At 50.0% G+C, this 17,157-nt stretch overlaps 1 protein-coding gene across 1 annotated transcript in view; it reads right to left on the bottom strand.

The window, feature by feature from the left end:
• The window catches only part of ZZEF1 (zinc finger ZZ-type and EF-hand domain containing 1), a gene marked incomplete at its 5' end in the record, with an annotated part of 105,495 nt that overhangs the window by 53,570 nt on the left and 34,768 nt on the right, over window positions 1-17,157 (bottom strand). Inside the window, 11 exons of the mRNA XM_040452955.1 lie at window positions 136-258; window positions 362-483; window positions 1,831-1,990; window positions 4,817-4,931; window positions 5,780-5,850; window positions 8,424-8,557; window positions 9,096-9,265; window positions 9,965-10,065; window positions 11,057-11,272; window positions 12,231-12,342; window positions 16,317-16,465. Of these exons, the coding sequence (XP_040308889.1) occupies window positions 136-258; window positions 362-483; window positions 1,831-1,990; window positions 4,817-4,931; window positions 5,780-5,850; window positions 8,424-8,557; window positions 9,096-9,265; window positions 9,965-10,065; window positions 11,057-11,272; window positions 12,231-12,342; window positions 16,317-16,465 (1,473 nt within the window). The remainder of the gene's footprint in view (window positions 1-135; window positions 259-361; window positions 484-1,830; window positions 1,991-4,816; window positions 4,932-5,779; window positions 5,851-8,423; window positions 8,558-9,095; window positions 9,266-9,964; window positions 10,066-11,056; window positions 11,273-12,230; window positions 12,343-16,316; window positions 16,466-17,157) is intronic.

The raw sequence follows: 17,157 nt of genomic DNA, 5'->3' as shown, positions 1-17,157 counted from the left end.
AGCGAGAGAACTCGGGACGGGGTCCTCCCAGAGGCAGTCTGTTCATGTAGATGTGCATGATGTAGGTTTCGTTCAGCAGCATCATATCACTCTCAAGAGGGGACGCAGAGGGGCTCAAATGCCCACTCGAATTACCGTATTTGGCCCTCCTTCAGGGTCACCGCACAGCTGCTTCAACAGTTCCGGGAGCGTGCTGAACTCTCTCAGGAGCACACAGTGCGAAATGTCCAGAGTGCAGAAGTCCAGGAGAAAGATGACCTAAAAGGAAGATTAACAAAGCACTGGGCGCCTGCCTCAGACTCTGCCCAGGGCTGCGGGCCACCGACCCCTCCTGCTTCACAAAGGCTGTCACCGTTCTTACCAGTTGACGAGCTGCCATCGAAAACACCGAATTACACAATTTCTCTACAAGGGTCTTTCCACTATACTGTGACAAAAGGGATTCCAAAATCACTCTCAAGCTCGCCAGAAACTGTGCCACATCTACCAAAACATAAAGACAGTAATTAATACTATACACGGTAGAAACGTCACTTGCTTGGTCGTCTTCAAGGACAGAGCTGGAGAGGGTCACAGACGCTGTAGGGGGATTCCACGTCAGAAAGACCACGAGACCACTATGTTTCCCTCTGGGAAGGAAAAGCAGTGCCAATCTCAAGAAAGATCACTTTTAAAGTGAGTTAACTTTTTTTTTTTTTGTCTTTACTACTTTTTTTTTTTAATTTTTTTTTTTCAACATTTATTTATTTTTGGGACAGAGAGAGACAGAGCATGAACGGGGGAGGGGCAGAGAGAGAGGGAGACACAGAATCGGAAACAGGCTCCAGGCTCCGAGCCATCAGCCCAGAGCCTGACGTGGGGCTCGAACTCCCGGACCGCGAGATCGTGACCTGGCTGAAGTTGGACGCTTAACCGACTGCGCCACCCAGGCGCCCCTGTCTTTACTACTTTTTGACAAGGTGGAGACAGCACCTGTGTGAGTGAAGGGTTACTGGCTGACCGACCCGGCCGCCAGGCTGCCTCTCCCTTTGCTCGGTGGCCCCAGGACTCTACTCCATCAGCAGTTTTGTCACAATGCTGAGACCAAATGTAAGAGAGCCGTATTTTCCACACCCGCAGTTCTCAGAACCTGTTGGCTGTCATGTAATTAATTCTCTGTGAGTTTACAGGACATGAGTTTGAGGATTTTTGGTATCTGCAAAGACCACAGCAGGGCTCACATATACCTTAGATTCTAAAAATTCAGGATTTTCTTTTTTGGATAACTTGATTAAAATGGACACGACAGACTCTATTGAAGAGTGCTGCACATCCAGGAGCAATGTTTAGGCTGTGAAATGATCTGATCCCGCAACAAAAAACACGTAGGTAGGGCGCCTGGGTGGCTCACTCGGTTGAGCATCTGAATTTAGCTCGGGTCATGATCTCGCAGTTCATGGGTTTGAGTCCCGCACCCGGCTCTGTGCTGACATCTTGGAGCTGGAGCCTGCTTCAGATTCTGTGTCTCCCTCTCTCTCTGCCCTCCACACCCCCCTCCCCCCACCATTCATGCTCTGTCTCTGTTTCTCTCAAAAATGAATAAACATTAAAAAAAAAAATTTTTTTTAACCCACTTAGGCATACTATCACATTCAGCAGAAAATTCTGGGCCAAAAGACATGCCACAGAGTTCTATTTTAAGAAGAAAAAAACAACCCAGAGACAGATATAACCTGTAACAAAGAAGAGAAAACCATACGCGTACTCCGTGCGTGAGGCACTAAAGAGGACAGTCAAAACCCAGACACCTCTCTCTTCCCGTGGCTTCGTGTGTCCAGCACCGACACTCACACTGGTCGAGGAGGTCCGCGGCGAGCTCTCGGGCTCCGGAGTGCGTGCTCTTCAGCTGCAGGTAGCACCAGGACAGCAGGCTGCCTTGGACCGCCCAGAACAGGGAGAAGAGCACGGAGCCGGCCTCCCCTTGGGCCCCACTGAGCACCAACAGCTCACACTAGGAGGGAGGAAACAGATACAACGTTTACAGCCAAGTCTTCACAGAACACAGGCATGGGCGCTCTCGGAGAACAGGCATCACTGGCAAAAAATTCTAGGGAAATGGGGAATGGCTAAGAAAGAGCTTTCAGCGTTTCGAAACCGAGCACGACAAACGGCATTATGAAAGGTCCTCTCTCGCCCTCCGGCTTTCCAGGTGGTTTTCCCTGCATGTGCCCTCCCCTCAGCCCCTTACAAGACTCATTCCACCAGTCACCTCTTCTCTCTGACATCTGCAAACCCCCTCTCCCTCTGGCTCCTTCCCTGACCCTTCACCCACACCTCTCCCACCTTAAAAATAATTCCTCACCCTCCACTGCCCTCTAACCAGCAACTTTATTCTCCAGAGGCTCTCTGAAGAGAGAGCCTCTAGGGATTTATCACCTCTAGGGATAAATTCATGTGCAAAAGAACTCCCAGATGTGTTCCTTTCACAATTTCCGTGTTATTGCCCCAATCTGGAAACAACCCGATTACCCCTGCAAAGTAAAATGGATAAATAAATCACAGCCGAGTCTCAAAAATGCCGTTGAGGGAAAACAGCATGTCCCAGAAGACTGTGCGTACGCCATGTGACTCCGTTAATGGCTGACGCCAGGTAAAACAAAGCTGCTGTGTTTGAAAAGCTAGAAAGAAAACCCAGGAAATGATCAATATAAACTTCAGAAGGGTGGTTGCCTGGCAAGGAAGGATGGTGAGCCATGGACAGGCATGTGGGTGGGCAGGGAGATTTCAAAACTACCCAGACTGTTTAGTTCTTAAAATGGACAGGTGGTCTTTAAACTGCCTGTCGGTAGGTCCTCTTTTATAGGTGAGCTCCGTTTTCCAAAGTTGCCTTTCCCCAGGAGGCATCAGCCACCACCTAGGGAACAAAACCTTATCACTCAACCTTAACATCAGTGGCTCTCCTGAACACTGTCCTTGAAACTCCCTCTTCCCTGGGCTTCTGTCTCCCAGGATCTCTTCCTGACACTCCTTCCTCCTCTCCTGGCTGCCTTTCTAGTGAGACGCTCCTCAAGACGCCCACAGGTGGGCAGGGTGAGGGTGGGGGGCAGGCGGGCACCGCAGTCACGGCTTCGACTCTCAGCTCTTGGTCAACGGCTACGGAATTTTCAGCACTGACTCAGCTCCTGAGTGTCCAGGAGCTCTTGCCACCTCAAGTCCTGCCAGAGCCACAAAGTCAGCACGTTCTAAGTCTATCCATGATCATTCTCTTCTTCAAATACTGGCCTCTGCCCATCTCGTCAGTGGCCTTTAGCACACGCACGAACGTGGATGTGGTGGAAAGAAAGACAGATGAGCACGAGGGAGGCTAACAGACACAGCAAACACGGACGAGCAGCAGGTGGAGGCTGCAGGAGGACCTTTAAGGGAGACTCAAGAGAGGGGCCGAAGAGTCTGGAAATGAGATAGAAGGCAGAAAGCAGCCAAACGTAACATTCACGTGACAGCATGGGCAGAGTGCTGACCGAGAACAGGTAAGGCTTGGGTGGTCAGCACGTTGCCGTAAAGAACATGGGCATCGCTGCGGGAGACCAACATCCCTGGACTCCAAGTAATCCTAGGTCAGCACCGTGGCCTGCCGCAGGGCGACCCTGGCAAGTGACAACCCAGCACAGCCCAAGCTCTCTCCCTAAGAGCAAAGCAGCCGGGAATGAATGAAAGTGTGGCTCAGGCAGCAACACGGAAACAGGAAAGCACCAATAAAAAAACACGTAGGAGACTCAAAGACACTAAAGTTCAGCCACAAAAAACAAGTTATCGTGAGGTCGCCGTCATTAAATGTCCCAAGGATGCGGTCTGGCCTGTCCCATGGTCACAGCTGCCCTGGTCCATGTTTAGTCCAGAGAGCAATTCTTGGTCCCCCAGTCACAGGGGTCGGTCCCGTCAGAGTCCCAGCGGTGCCTCGTCTAATGCGGATCCTGAATCCTGTCCCGAGAGGCTCTAAACCAGGAGCCTGCAGTGGGGCCTAGAAACCCAAATTTCTGGGGCGCCTGGGTGGCGCAGTCGGTTAAGCGTCCGAATTCAGCCAGGTCACGATCTCGCGGTCCGGGAGTTCGAGCCCCGCGTCAGGCTCTGGGCTGATGGCTCGGAGCCTGGAGCCTGTTTCCGATTCTGTGTCTCCCTCTCTCTCTGCCCCTCCCCCGTTCATGCTCTGTCTCTCTCTGTCCCAAAAATAAATAAACGTTGAAAAAAAAAAAAATAAAAAAAAAAAAAAAAAAAAAAAAGAAACCCAAATTTCTGATCAAATTCACCAGGTGAAGCTGACCAAGTGGACACACAGACTACATCTTGAAAAACAGAATCCTCTGTGTTCAAAAAAATAAAGTAAAAATTTAAAAATATCATTAGCAGAGGAAAAGAGTCTACTTTTTCAGACTTAATTAGCCTATGAGTTGGCTAAGTAATCTTAAATTAAAGGGGAAAAAAAAAAAAAAAAAGCTAAAGTTCCACAGAACCCACACCACAGGTACACACTAAGCGCTGGGCTCTCGGAAGTGCACCAGAGGGGACACCGCCAAACCCCTTCCTCTTCCTCAGAGAAAGTCTTAACGACTTTTCCCCACATGTACTGCTTGCTGACGACCAGGGGACAGGCAAGGGTCCCTCCCTGGCAGGTGATCAGGAGCCAAGGCAGGCTGGCCAACGTTTGTGCGCGTCTATAACGGCCGCAGGGACAGGCCACGTGCACACTGTGACTGAAGCTGATGGAGGCGGCGCCACCATCACTGGACCATGGGCACCTCCTGGCACGGGGGAAGGAAGCACAGCGGCCACTAGTTACCTCTCGAGCAGCGACGGACAGGAGGACGCTCATGACCGCCAGCACGTCACTGCTGTTCATGCTGGCCACGTCACCCTTCTCGGGCAAGAGCAGAAGGCCACCTGGATCCTTATCACTGAAAGGACACAAATCGGTCACGGCACCTTGTTTCAGAAAGGGCGTTTTCAGGCATTAGTCTTACAAGTTTCTAAAAAGAAACCTAGCAAGATTTCAGTGTCAGTTCTATGGGACGTGAGCAGTCTGGGTCAGAAAAAGGGCCCCGTCCCAGCTGGGCCTGTGGCACGGTCTATCCCCACGTCCTCAAGAAGCACAGGCCCGAAAATCCTCACGTCCTTAGAAGAGATTCTGAGAAGTACATCTGATGCGTAAATCACCTTGATGACCAGCAGGAAATACAGCTAATGTCACGACGGCCAACCGGACAACCACAGCCGAACATCCGTGTCTTCAAATGTCCCCACATGGCCTCCCAGATTCTTCCACCACCTGATACTCGAATCTGAGCACACGTTTGCCGTCCACAGCAGACGTGACTTGACTTGCAGGCGGGAGCTGTGGCCATTAGCTCCCTCCCACCTTCGAGAGCCCACGCCTCCGGGAGCGCAGCCCAGGCCCAGGTCCTGCCCTCCCCACACTTCCTTTGCTCAACCACCATTCTGTGCTGCTGGCTTCTCAGACTTGACCACAGGACCCCAAACTCCTTTGGCTTGTTTCCGTCTTCAAAAATCACTTAGAAACTGAAGTGCTTACAGAGAGCCTCAGTGGGTTCTGTTCTAAACAGTCTCACAAGGACGGAGACGTGGAGTAAGCTGTTCACAAGATTATCATCCCACCACTGTTTTTGTCCCTCCCATGACCTGTGGTGTCTCACTCTAGAAACCCAGCTTAGCAGAGTAAGGGGACGGCTAAAGAAAATGGCAAACGTTTGGAACATCGGACAACTGAAAGGAATTGCAAACATACCTAAAATACGTGCACAGTGACCGGAAGGTGAGCTGCAGAGACTGCTTGTGCTCTTGCTCGGTGACATTCTTCTAGAAAAAAAAAGAGAGCACACAGTCAGACAACCTGCCCGGTGACCCTCATCTGGAAGACCAGAGAGCGGACAGTCAGGGAACCTGTTCCACAACATTCCAGAGACTGGAGCACCAGGAAGTGCCACTGCCCACGGTTTGCAGGTGTGGGGCATACACTTCACGGCACCCAACTGAGAGTGGCCTGGTGCTCGGCGGGAGCAAGACCACCTGCGTAAACGAAAGATGGCAGGTTGGCTTTTGTCCACCGCTAAAATTAACATTTTCAAGCTCTCCTGCAGGACATCTTGATACAAATGTTTAGGAAGATACATTTTCCATCCCTGGGCACAACACTGTGAGAGGAAAGGCAGGGGCACAGGGCATCTCTTGTGAATTTTCTGTTTGTTTTTACCAGGATCTAAGCTTTCTCTATACAAGCCAGACCGGCTACAGTGACAGTTCCAGGAATCACATCTGCTGATGGGGCTGCTGGGCTACTTTAGGGGCACTTTCTTCATTCCGTGAACGTACTCAACGTCTACCATTATGTGAGGCACTGAAGGGGATATGCAGAGGATTTAAGACGGAGGGTGCAGCCGGGCAAAGGAGGGTGGGAGAGACAAGAGACGCTGTTCAAGCCATGAGCATGAGGAGGGAACAGAGAGCCCTCAGCCAGTGCTGTCAGAAGGGGCGGGCAGAGGGAAAGTGACAGAGCTCCTCTGCTAACGGACAGCAATGTCATTCAAGAGGTCATATGTCCTCTATTTTGACGTGTGGGACACAAGCTAGCAAAAACCATCACTGCACAGCTGCCTGGCAAATGCTTCTAGGAATCAAGCAGGACACAGTCCCGCCACAGTCCAGCAGGTCAGGCCGGCGGATGCTGTCAGAGGCTACGACTCGGCGTGAACACGGATCCTCCAGGTGATGTGCGAATTCCGCAGAGAGCTGCAAACAACCAAAGACCCTTCCTCCTCTCTGAAACCATCCACAACCACCTGGCCCCAACACGATTTTCCTCGAAACACGTGACGCACGTGCGGCCACTTTTTCCTCGTGGCAGGGCGGGCCTCTGGTGTCGGGGACCACGCGCGATGCTTCTGCTGTTCCTCCTGTCTTTACCTGCATCCCACAGAGCACCTCACTACACCTGCTAATTCACTGCTGCGTTGAGAAATGCTTTCTGAAATTCTGTATCTGGTTTTCCCCATTAAATTCCTACCAGTAACTTTACCAGCAGGTGCTTGTCCTCACAGACAGTAAAAAATAACCTATAACCATATCACCTGTAAGTAATTATTTATTTTTCCAATTACTATGGTAGTTTAAAATTTCTTTCCCTTGTCCTGCCACACTGGCCAGGCCCTCTAATGCGACATCACAGAGGAGCAGTGACCAGTAAGCATCCTTGGCCTGCTCCTCATTCTGAAAGGGATGCCTCCAGTGACCCACCATTCAGCCTACTATGTATGAAAGCTTTGGGATATACACCCTCCCCCAGACTGAGGGAGCTCCTTTCTGTTTTGAGTTTGCTAACGCTTTTGTGGTGTTCATCATCATCAGAATTTAATCTTTTTTAAAGCTATTTTCTGTACTTGCTGATATAACTTTTTCCTCTGATTTCATTTATTAATTTTGTAACGTTAAACCACCCTTCCATTCCTAGGGTAAATCCAACTCAGTCAGGGTTTTGTTGATATTTTATTGGACTGATTCACTAACACTTTGCCAGGATTTTTCTAACTTTGTTTACAAGTAAGATTGGCCTATAATTCTGCTTTCTTACATAGTCTTTATTCATGTCTCCCTGTATTTTGCCATCTCTGGAATACTGGAAACCCTGGAGTTTCCTGACCTAGAGGTCTTGGGTGTGGCTTAGAGAAATTTCTGTTCTGTCTCACATCATCATTCACATCTTTTTTTCATGACTCATACTCATTTTCACACAGAAATACTGCCTTCAGAATTAAAAATCTGGATCTTTGTACAGGATATTCCACTTGGTAACATAACTTTTATCAACATGAAAAGCACTTTTCACTCCCCACTACTAATGCGTGAGTGACAAGGAGAAGGGGTCTGGGAAGATTCTATTTCATTACAGATATAAGCTGAAGTATTGACGAATGGGTCAGGGATTTCCTTTGAAATAATACTGGAGGAAGGGCAGGGAGAGCAGATAAGGCGGATCACAAAGCAAACAAGATTAGACCGAGTTTACAACTGTTGAATCGAGGTGATGGGTACATACAGGGTAGGAGGTATTATATTTAGTCTAGCTCTGTATTTGTTTCAGATTTTCCCATCATAAAAAGTTAGACTGTTGAAAAGAATGCTTGGCTGTAAGCAAATCAGGAAGATGAAGGAACAAGGCTCCTTCCTCTTTGTAACACAACAGGCCAGGCACTAGAGCTGGAATTATCCGCCGTCCCCACCTTGAGGATGGAGCTCTGTCCTTAGACGTTCATGTCCCACACACAACGCTGCAGACAGTGAGTGTTAAACACACACCTGGAAGACTGAAACTGGGGAGGTATTCAGAGGAAACAAAGACTAGTCAATTTCACCCGAACGTTTGCGTGAATGCTCACCATCATGGCAAAGAGGTGGTCCCGTCGGGTCTGTCGATCGGGAAAGAAGATGGCAGCCCCATTAAGAAGGGTGTTCTTGACTTCTTGTTTTAATGTTTCCATGGGCACAGAGTCTCCATCCAGCCTATCCACCACTGATGAAAATGAACAAGGAATCAGCTCTAACACGTCCTCTCTGTTCACTCACAACACGTACGTCTGCTTTAACCAGCCTGTAAACTCCCTGCTCCCCACTGTGTGCTCAGCACCTCTGCCCAGACGAGGCAGTGTGAGGACGTTACATGAACTCAAATAAAGACTACATGCACCAGTTTCTATTTCGTTATCTCCGGGTCCTTTTGAGACACAACTCGGCAAAGCCTTAAAAGTAATTTCTCATGGCCACCTGGGTTTTAGCCTCAGTTTGTCACCGCTCTCCCTCAGGCCAGTGTCTTCACTAAAGACTGAATAGTATGATAGTGATCACTCTCAGTGTCACACCCCTATATGTCAGAAACCAGGAGGAAACCACCGACCAGAGAATAAATCCTGAGCTCAACATAGGACCCGAGGAAACTGTCCTTCTCTAAAGCAGTGATCCCTCTCCTGAGCCTGCATGACCACAGGACCCTGTTCCTATAGTGGGAGGCTGTGCCAGCACAGGGTCCCGTTAAAGACGAGCACACTCCCTACCGTCACACAAGTGCGTGTGGAGCTCCTTGGCAGCCCCCGCCCCTTCAGGGCTCTGCCGGGGAGCCTTTGCGTCCTGAGAGGCGGCCGGCCCGTCGCTCCGCAGCACGGAGAAACAGCTCTGCAGGAGGCGCAGAAGCAGGGTTTGGGCACAGATGCATTCTTCCCTCGGACTACAGAGAGACAGAGTATCAGAGAGCAAAACGGGAGGTTGTTTTTACCCTCCAAAGCCAACAGCTGTCTCCAAAGGCCTCCCCAGACCCATGGGGCACAGTAAAAACAGCGCCGGCGGGAGAAAGAGAGGCAGAACAGAATCAATGCTGTACCAAGTAGCAGCTGAAAACACAGCCCCTGTGGGGCAAGTGGGCACTTGGGAGCCCACGTCTTCCCCTGCACAGTGACGGTTCTCCCACAATACTCTAGCTGCTCACCCCGCCAGGCCGGAATAAGGGTCTGATGTCAAAATGTGTGCAGAAACACTGCCCAAAGTATGGTATAGAAACAGGAGGTGTTATCTTTAACAATAACCAATATTTCAAGTGAGAATATAAACTAGTGAGCAGTCGGGCACCTGGGTGGCTCAGCTGGTTAAGCGTCCGACTTTGGCTCAGGTTATGATCTCACGGTTCATGAGTTCAAGCCCCACATCGGGCTCTGCGCAGACAGTCCAGAGCCTGCTTCGAATCCTGTGTCCCCCCCGCCGCTCCCCCGCTTGTGTTCTCCCAAAAATAAACAAATGTTCAAAAAATAAATAAATAAACTTGTGAGAAGTCAAAAAATCTTGGAAGAAAAACTGGTCTATTTAGAATGCAAAACTCAGTGTTTTCAGTTTTGTTTATATGATTATCACCTTATAACAAATTCTGACTTACTTTTGCTTTAATTTACTGTAAAAATTCCAGAAGATCTGCAAATCAAGACCCGTGAAGTCCAGAAAAGATTTGTATTTTAAGCCACTTTCCTTCTGCTGCACCTAAAAAATTATAAAAAATAAGTTACAAATAAAATGGAGAAATGCATTTAGAGAAATACCGTAATGGCTCATTTCCTCCTTGATCTGAAAGAAGGAGGTGGCTCACATGTGTAAAACTCCCATGTAACTGATGCTCACTCTTAACAACTAAAAAGTGTGTGAACAACGACTTTTGGTGTGAAACTTTCTACGATACATATGTGCGTGTGTGTCTGCGGATGAAAGTACACGTCTGCGTAATGTATGCGCACACGCCCCACCCCCACCGGCCCCCAACCAGAGTCCAGGTCCACAAACACCAGATACGAACATAAGTGAGTCTCCACATGGTAAAGAGCCCTCCCCAGGAGCACCCTTTCAGACCCGCGCCTGCCTGCATGTAGGCCCGAAGGGGAGCTGTGCGCTAACACTCCCGCTGCTCCAAAGCAGCCCCTCTCCTTTGCTATTTCCTGCTGTGACAGGACAGCTTGAGTAACAAAGACCAAACAAACACAGATCAACTGAGGTACAGCCTCCAAACGTGCTGAGGCAGAACGGAGGCCAACAGTGGACGCGGCTGCTCCCGCCGATCCCTGAGCTGAGTCACCACCTCTATGGGGGTGGCGGCTAGAATCTTCCCTGGAGTGAGCAGTCTCTGTGTTTTTATTAGTGAGTGTACAAGTCAGTATCGAAAACACAAATGATTTCACATCTGGACGTTTTGGTACTTTTAGGGAATAAACAGAATTCACCTCTACTTCAGATACAATTCTCCCAGGACTTAAGGAAGACGTAAACCCCATAAACCTGCCGTGTCTCCCTAGTCTACCACCACCAACGCCCAGCACCTCACTCCCCAGCTCTTCCGGGGTCATCCAGGCAGCACAATGCCGGCCGCACACGCTCACTCTGCACGCTTCAGCAGGGTCAGGTTTCACCGGTTGTTCATTTCCCTCAATGTCACCACTGATTTTCCCAAAGGAATGAGATCTAACAACTGAGAAAACTCTACCAGGTCATGGGCGAGCTGCTGTATGAACTGAAGGGTCCTGAGCAGCAGGGTGGCCCCGCAGACGCTGTCCTCCGTGTCCTTTACGCAGCGGGTGCAGACGACGTGCTGCTCTGCCCCGGTTCTCGCCGGCCGGAGATGCCCACTGATGCTGAGGCCTTGCACTCCCAAGCGCTCTGCCGACTCCTGGCGGGTGCAGAGGAACTTCACCATCAAATACTAGAAAGGAAAGACAGATTGAAGGGGGAGGACTCAGCAGCTGGAACACAAATGGAAGGGGTGACGTTGACAACCTACTAGGTCCCACTCTGCCTAGCACAAGGCACAAAACAGAAGTCCAACATCCACAGAAACAGAAGAAAGACAATACGAGTGCCGAACCAAGTCAGGTTTGGGGAAGGATCACAGTAAGGGAAATGGCATGACCCCCTCTCATCAGGGCAAACACAGGGTAAGACGGGATGAATCCGGGAAGTACGTGTGCTCTGTGGCCCAGTTATTTTGAAAGAGAGATCGGGTATGTGGTGACAAGAGTCAACAACAAATGCCCTAAGGAATCCTCTCAAAGCCCCCAACTAACACAGACAACCCACAGCCCGGGATGCAGCCTTGTCCGCGCAAAGCCAAAGCCGCCCGCAAGCTCACCTCCTATGCAACATCGGCCTCTTACCGTGGAAGCTCTTCTGCCAAGAGCCATCCAGACTCCACGGCTCAAATGCATAAATGTCTACCCAGCGCGTACAGGCCCTACGGACAGTTCTCATTCCTCTCACTGAAGCTTCTCACTAAGACTTACACGAAGCTTTAGTTAAGAAAACGAAGCGGACAGTCGTCGTGTCTCCCGCACCGCGGGCACAGCACACCTTCCGCTCGCCCAGCTGCGCGCCCCTTCCCCACACGTGCCAGCCTGGCCCCAGGCGATGACGTGATCGGCTCTCCACACCTGGAGGCACACCGCCTCTCCTGGGAAGCCTTCCCTGGTGACCTCCAGGCGGGGCGGGGCGGGACGCTGTTCCTCTGGGCACAGCCCCCGAACGTCCCACCATCGTAGTGTCGCCCATCCGTCCCAGGCACAGCTGGCTCAGGGGCGGGCACGCGCCAACCCCTCCGTCAACACGGACGCGGTGAAAGGAGGGGGCGGGCACGCGTGCGAAGGCCACGACTCGCGACTGCTTACTTGGGCGACTCTGCACTGTTGCAGCTTCACGTCTGCTTCGTCCCATTCCTCTTCGAGCTCAAACCAGCCAACAGGGTCTTCCTCTCCAAGGTCACCAGGTGAGCAACCAGCCCTGTAAGCACAAGGGTGATCACAAAACACCGTCCTACTTCTAAGCTCCTCAAGGGTCTGAGTGGCATTAATTTGCATGTGCGACCTGTCAAGTGACAACCAGGGAGCGGGTGTAGCACCTGCGTCTCTAAGCACGTGAAGCAGCTGGTGGTGATTTCCTCCCCACTCCTCAGCCTCCAAACGTAATCTGGGCACTGAAGAGAAAGTTTCCTTCTCTAGATAGCCGGCACATGTGAAGAATGAGACACAAACCCAAGGTGTCTTAGATGAGCAGGTCAGGAATAAGGAAAGATACAACAGCCACTGTTTGCTTCTAGAAAGATCCAAAGGAGAGGGAGGTTCGGTTTTCTCTCCCAAGGTCTGGCTAATATACATACGACCAGCCTGCGGTTTAGTTCCCTTTCAACAACCGAAGGGTAAGAGGCAGGGAGCTTTCAGACCCTGGAGCTCCGAAAAAGGAAAACTTCAGCCTCTGTCATTTCTTCCCGTTCCTTAAAAGTTCCTTCCAGGAAAGCATTTCAGGCTAAAGACGCACAACTCTGTGCCACCTCTTTTTAAAAACTAGACATTTGAATCGTACTCCCTTTTCAGGAATTAAATAACCAAAGGAGAAAAAGGCAGTCTTTTTCAGGTAACACTCCTAAAACTTTCCACTAGTTAATCTGTAATACAGCCGGCAAGCTGGCAACACGGGAGTACTCTGTGTGACAAGCAAACATGGGCATTCATGGCAAGAAGGGGGAAAAGATTAAGGACTCGGGGTAGGTTCTGTAACAGGCACAAAAAATGTTCTCTTCTTAACATAAGTCAAAAAGATACTTTCTTTTTTAAAAAAAAATTGTTTTTAATGTTTATTTATTTTTGACACAGAGAGACACAGACCGTGAGTGGGGGAGGGGCAGAGAGAGAGGGAGACACAGAATCTGAAGCAGGCCCCAGGCTCCAAGCTGGACAGAGCCCAACCCGGGGCTCGAACCCACGAACCGTGAGATCATGACCTGAGCCGAAGTCGGACGCTCAACCGACTGAGCCACCCAGGCGCCCCACTTTCCTTTTTTTTTTTAATGTTTATTTATTCCTTTTTGAGAGAGAGTGAGTGCACGTGAGTGGGGAAGGAAAGAGAAAGAGGAGGGAGAGAGAGAATCCCAAGCAGGCTCTGCACTGTCAGCACAAAGCCCAACACAGGGGCTCAATCCAACAAACCATGAGCTCACGACCTAAGCCAAAATCAAGAGTCAGACACTTAACTAACTGAGCCACCCAGACGTCCCAGCTTAAGCCCCTCTTAGCATAAACCTTTCATGACCTGGTTAACCCTAAACCCAATGGGACAGGTGGTATTCTGTCTTAACCCAAAACCACATCAATGAGTTTCATCAGTATTGTGTTTGAGGATTTTTTAATTCACTCGGTGGCAGCCATCAAGAAAATCTTTGAGATGGAGAGACAGCTGTCTGGGTGTCAGACACAAAGGGAAGCAACCTCGTTCAGTGCACCACACAGCAATCAGACAGCGGACTCTGGGCGTGCTGACTGATCCACATCCGGCCAGAGAGACAGAGGAAAAAAAAAAAGGGGGGGAAGAAGGCAGATGCATGTACATTAACATTTTGATTTCCAAACTGGAGACAGACTGGTAACACAGAGGCTAGCCAAAGCAGGATTTCAGAGTAGTTCAGGCTGGAACCGGAAGCTAAAAATCAGTAAGGGTGTAGTGACTAGGCTACATTTAAGTTATTAAATACAAATAAAAATAAAAAAAAAAAAAAATCCTATATGTGAAAGATCTTGTTTAATAGCAGGTTTAGGGGAAAAACTTCTTTTAATATGTCCCAAGAATGGGAGAGAGATGCTTAAAAACAAGTGTAATCTCTAGTTACCATTAAAAAAAAAAAAAAAAAAAAAGGCATCCTTTAAAAAGGCATCCATTTGTGGTGGGGAGGGAGACTTTAGGGGTGAAGGATATTTGGAGGGCTGGAATTAAGGGCACGGAATGTGGATCCATGCCCTGAATATAATCTAACTACTGAAGCGCCGTGAGCTCTCCGTCCTCAAGAGTATTCTAGAGACTGAATGACCATTTGTCTTGGTGGCACTTGCAATGTCACCACAGGAAGTACAGCAGGGAGAGGGAGTTATTCTAGATCCCGGATACTCCAAGTGTGGTCTGTGGGTGGGGAGCGCCAGTCACCTGAGAGCTTCCTACAGGTCAAAGTCTCAGACCCCGCCCAGAACCACCGGATCAGAATCCACACCGAACACCATGCACACTTCGCATTCACTACTGGACCACAGCTAGAGCCCTCCGTGAGCTCTAGCGCCCTGTCACCCAAGACGCGCTGTAGCAAGATCAGCAAGTCGGGGGCTCAGCTCCGTGAGCTCTAACCCGCCACTAGGAGTGAGGGAGGCAACGAGGCCCAAGGGTCACCAATGACCTGCGGCTAAATCTGGCAGGTTCACGCGCAGACTTGATCCCACTGACCCTGGGTCACATCTGACACCGCTGCCCACCCCCTGCTTGCTTTCACATCACTCCCCCTGGCTTCACGATGACACACGCAGGCCTTCCTACTGCCTCGCTGGCTGTCTCTTGGGCTCCTTTTTTCTCTGTTGCCTCTTAAATGCTGGTGCCTCTCAGCGTGCTGGTCTGTACAGTCTTTCTTCTCTTCCTGGCCCACACACTCTTCCAGAACGATCTAACTCACTTAAATGATCATTTAACTATCTCTATCTATCGGTAGCTTCAATACGCCTCTTCCAGACTCCTGACACACTTACCCAACTAGCTGTCAAGTACCTCAAGGTGTCCCTAAACCTCACACTCAACAGGATCAAAACGGAGCTCATCGCCTTCCCCACAGACCTGTTTTCCTGCGTATTTTCTATGACAGAAAGGCACTCCCAACGTCCCCACCTGCCCAAGCCAAAATCCCAGGCCTCCCTGACGCCCACACCATACTCCTTCCTCTGCTCTACACTCAGTGACCTCATGGCGGTCTCCCAGTGGGTCGCCACCTCTCCATCACTGCCAGGGCTCTGGCCAAAGTGACCCATGCCGCCGGCTGCCTCCTCCCATCCCACCCTGCCTCCACGCTGGCTCTCCCCCGCCCGTGCGACACACAGCACGGTCTAGAACGGTACTGGTAAAACACACATCTAGTCTCTCTGTTCTTCTCTCTGAAACTCCTCAACACTACACCAACCGCCCTCCCTTGCTTAAAGGATACGGTCCAAGCCCTGACCCAGAGACAGAAAGACCTTCAGAGACTCGGCCCCTTCCTGGCCCTCCAGGTCCACGTTCCGCCACTCTCCACCTCAAAGTACCTGTGGCACTTGCAGGACCCTGAAGCCCCCACCCCCTCCGTGCTTCCCCTATGAGTTCACAGATCTGCTCTGCTCTCTGCTCAGGATCTCTCCTTCTACTTCTTCAAGCGGCTGATCACCTGTACGTCATCCTTAGCTCCTGATACTGACGGTACTCCCTCCAGGGTCTCCCCTCCCAGAACCCCCATCCCTCCTCTCCTGCCCAGTGCGGACAACACTGACACTGCTCATCTGAGAGGACAGCACCACAGAACAGGGACTGCGCCAACGCGCTCAATGTGTCTCTTTGGCGCCCAGAATCAGGCCCAGTGCAGAGCTGGGTGCTTAAAAACATCTCCAATAAAAGCATGACTAGGAGGAGGGAGGCTGGGGCATGTAAACTTCCGGGTGGCTGGGAGACTGAAGACAGTCCAGACACGTATCAGCACCCAGCCATTCTGGAGATGCCTCGACCTGGTCACAGAAGGAATGGGTTAGGGTCTATGAACAAATTAAGACACGTCTTCAGATGCTGCTAGAAAGCGATGAATGCTCATGGCCACTGAGGATGGCTTAGGGGCACCTCATCTATGAAGACATAAACACGTATTTTACCAATAGGAGAAGGCATACAGTCTTAATAACTACAAAAATTTTTATTCTGTTCCTTACCTGCTTTTTACAAACTGCCTGAATTCGTGAAGTTTCCATTTGTCATACTTTTCAAACCTTTTGAAGTGTTCTTCTGCGTGAAATTTCTCAGAAGATGAGCTGTAGGCAAACACCAACCCGCACTGGGCCCCAATGCCACCACGTCGAACCTGGAAACAGAGATCCAGATGAAGTATGCTGCATTTCCAAAAAATATGGTGAAATTCAAACGGCTTAAAGCAAAATCAAACCAACAAAATATAAACATATTTTTGAATATGTTAAGAGTAAAAAAAAGCTGCTTCCTAAGAAAGGATTCTTTCTCTTTCTCAGTCCTTATGTTCACACCTTCCCAGACAACAGTCTATTCATCTCTGTGTCCCTGTCCTCGGCTACAGGCCTGGCACAGAGTAATCATTAGATAATCGATGAAAACCCAGTGTCACAGACCTCTGAAGCATAATTCTATTTTTTCGTAAATGTTTATTTATTTTTGAGAGAGAGACAGACAGACACACAGACACAGGGCACAAGGAGGGGAGGGGCAGAGAGAAAGAGACAGAATCTGAAGCAGGCTCCAGGCTCCAAGCAATCAGCACAGAGCCTGACATGGGCTCAAACCCATGAACTGCAAGATTATGACCCAAGCTGAAGTCAGACACTTAGCCAACTGAGTCACCCAGGCATCCTACATAATCCTATTTTTTTTTTTTAATTTTTTTTTAACGTTTATTTATTTTTGGGACAGAGAGAGACAGAGCATGAACGGGGGAGGGGCAGAGAGAGAGGGAGACACAGAATCGGAAGCAGGCTCCAGGCTCTGAGCCATCAGCCCAGAGCCCGACGCGGGGCTCGAACTCAC

The sequence above is a fragment of the Herpailurus yagouaroundi genome, unplaced genomic scaffold (genome assembly GCF_014898765.1).
Source record: "Herpailurus yagouaroundi ecotype Mexico unplaced genomic scaffold, PumYag 208, whole genome shotgun sequence".
Lineage (NCBI taxonomy): Eukaryota > Metazoa > Chordata > Mammalia > Carnivora > Felidae > Herpailurus > Herpailurus yagouaroundi.
The sequence above is the reverse complement of the archived record's forward strand: the minus strand, read 5'-3'. Positions and strand labels throughout refer to the sequence as shown.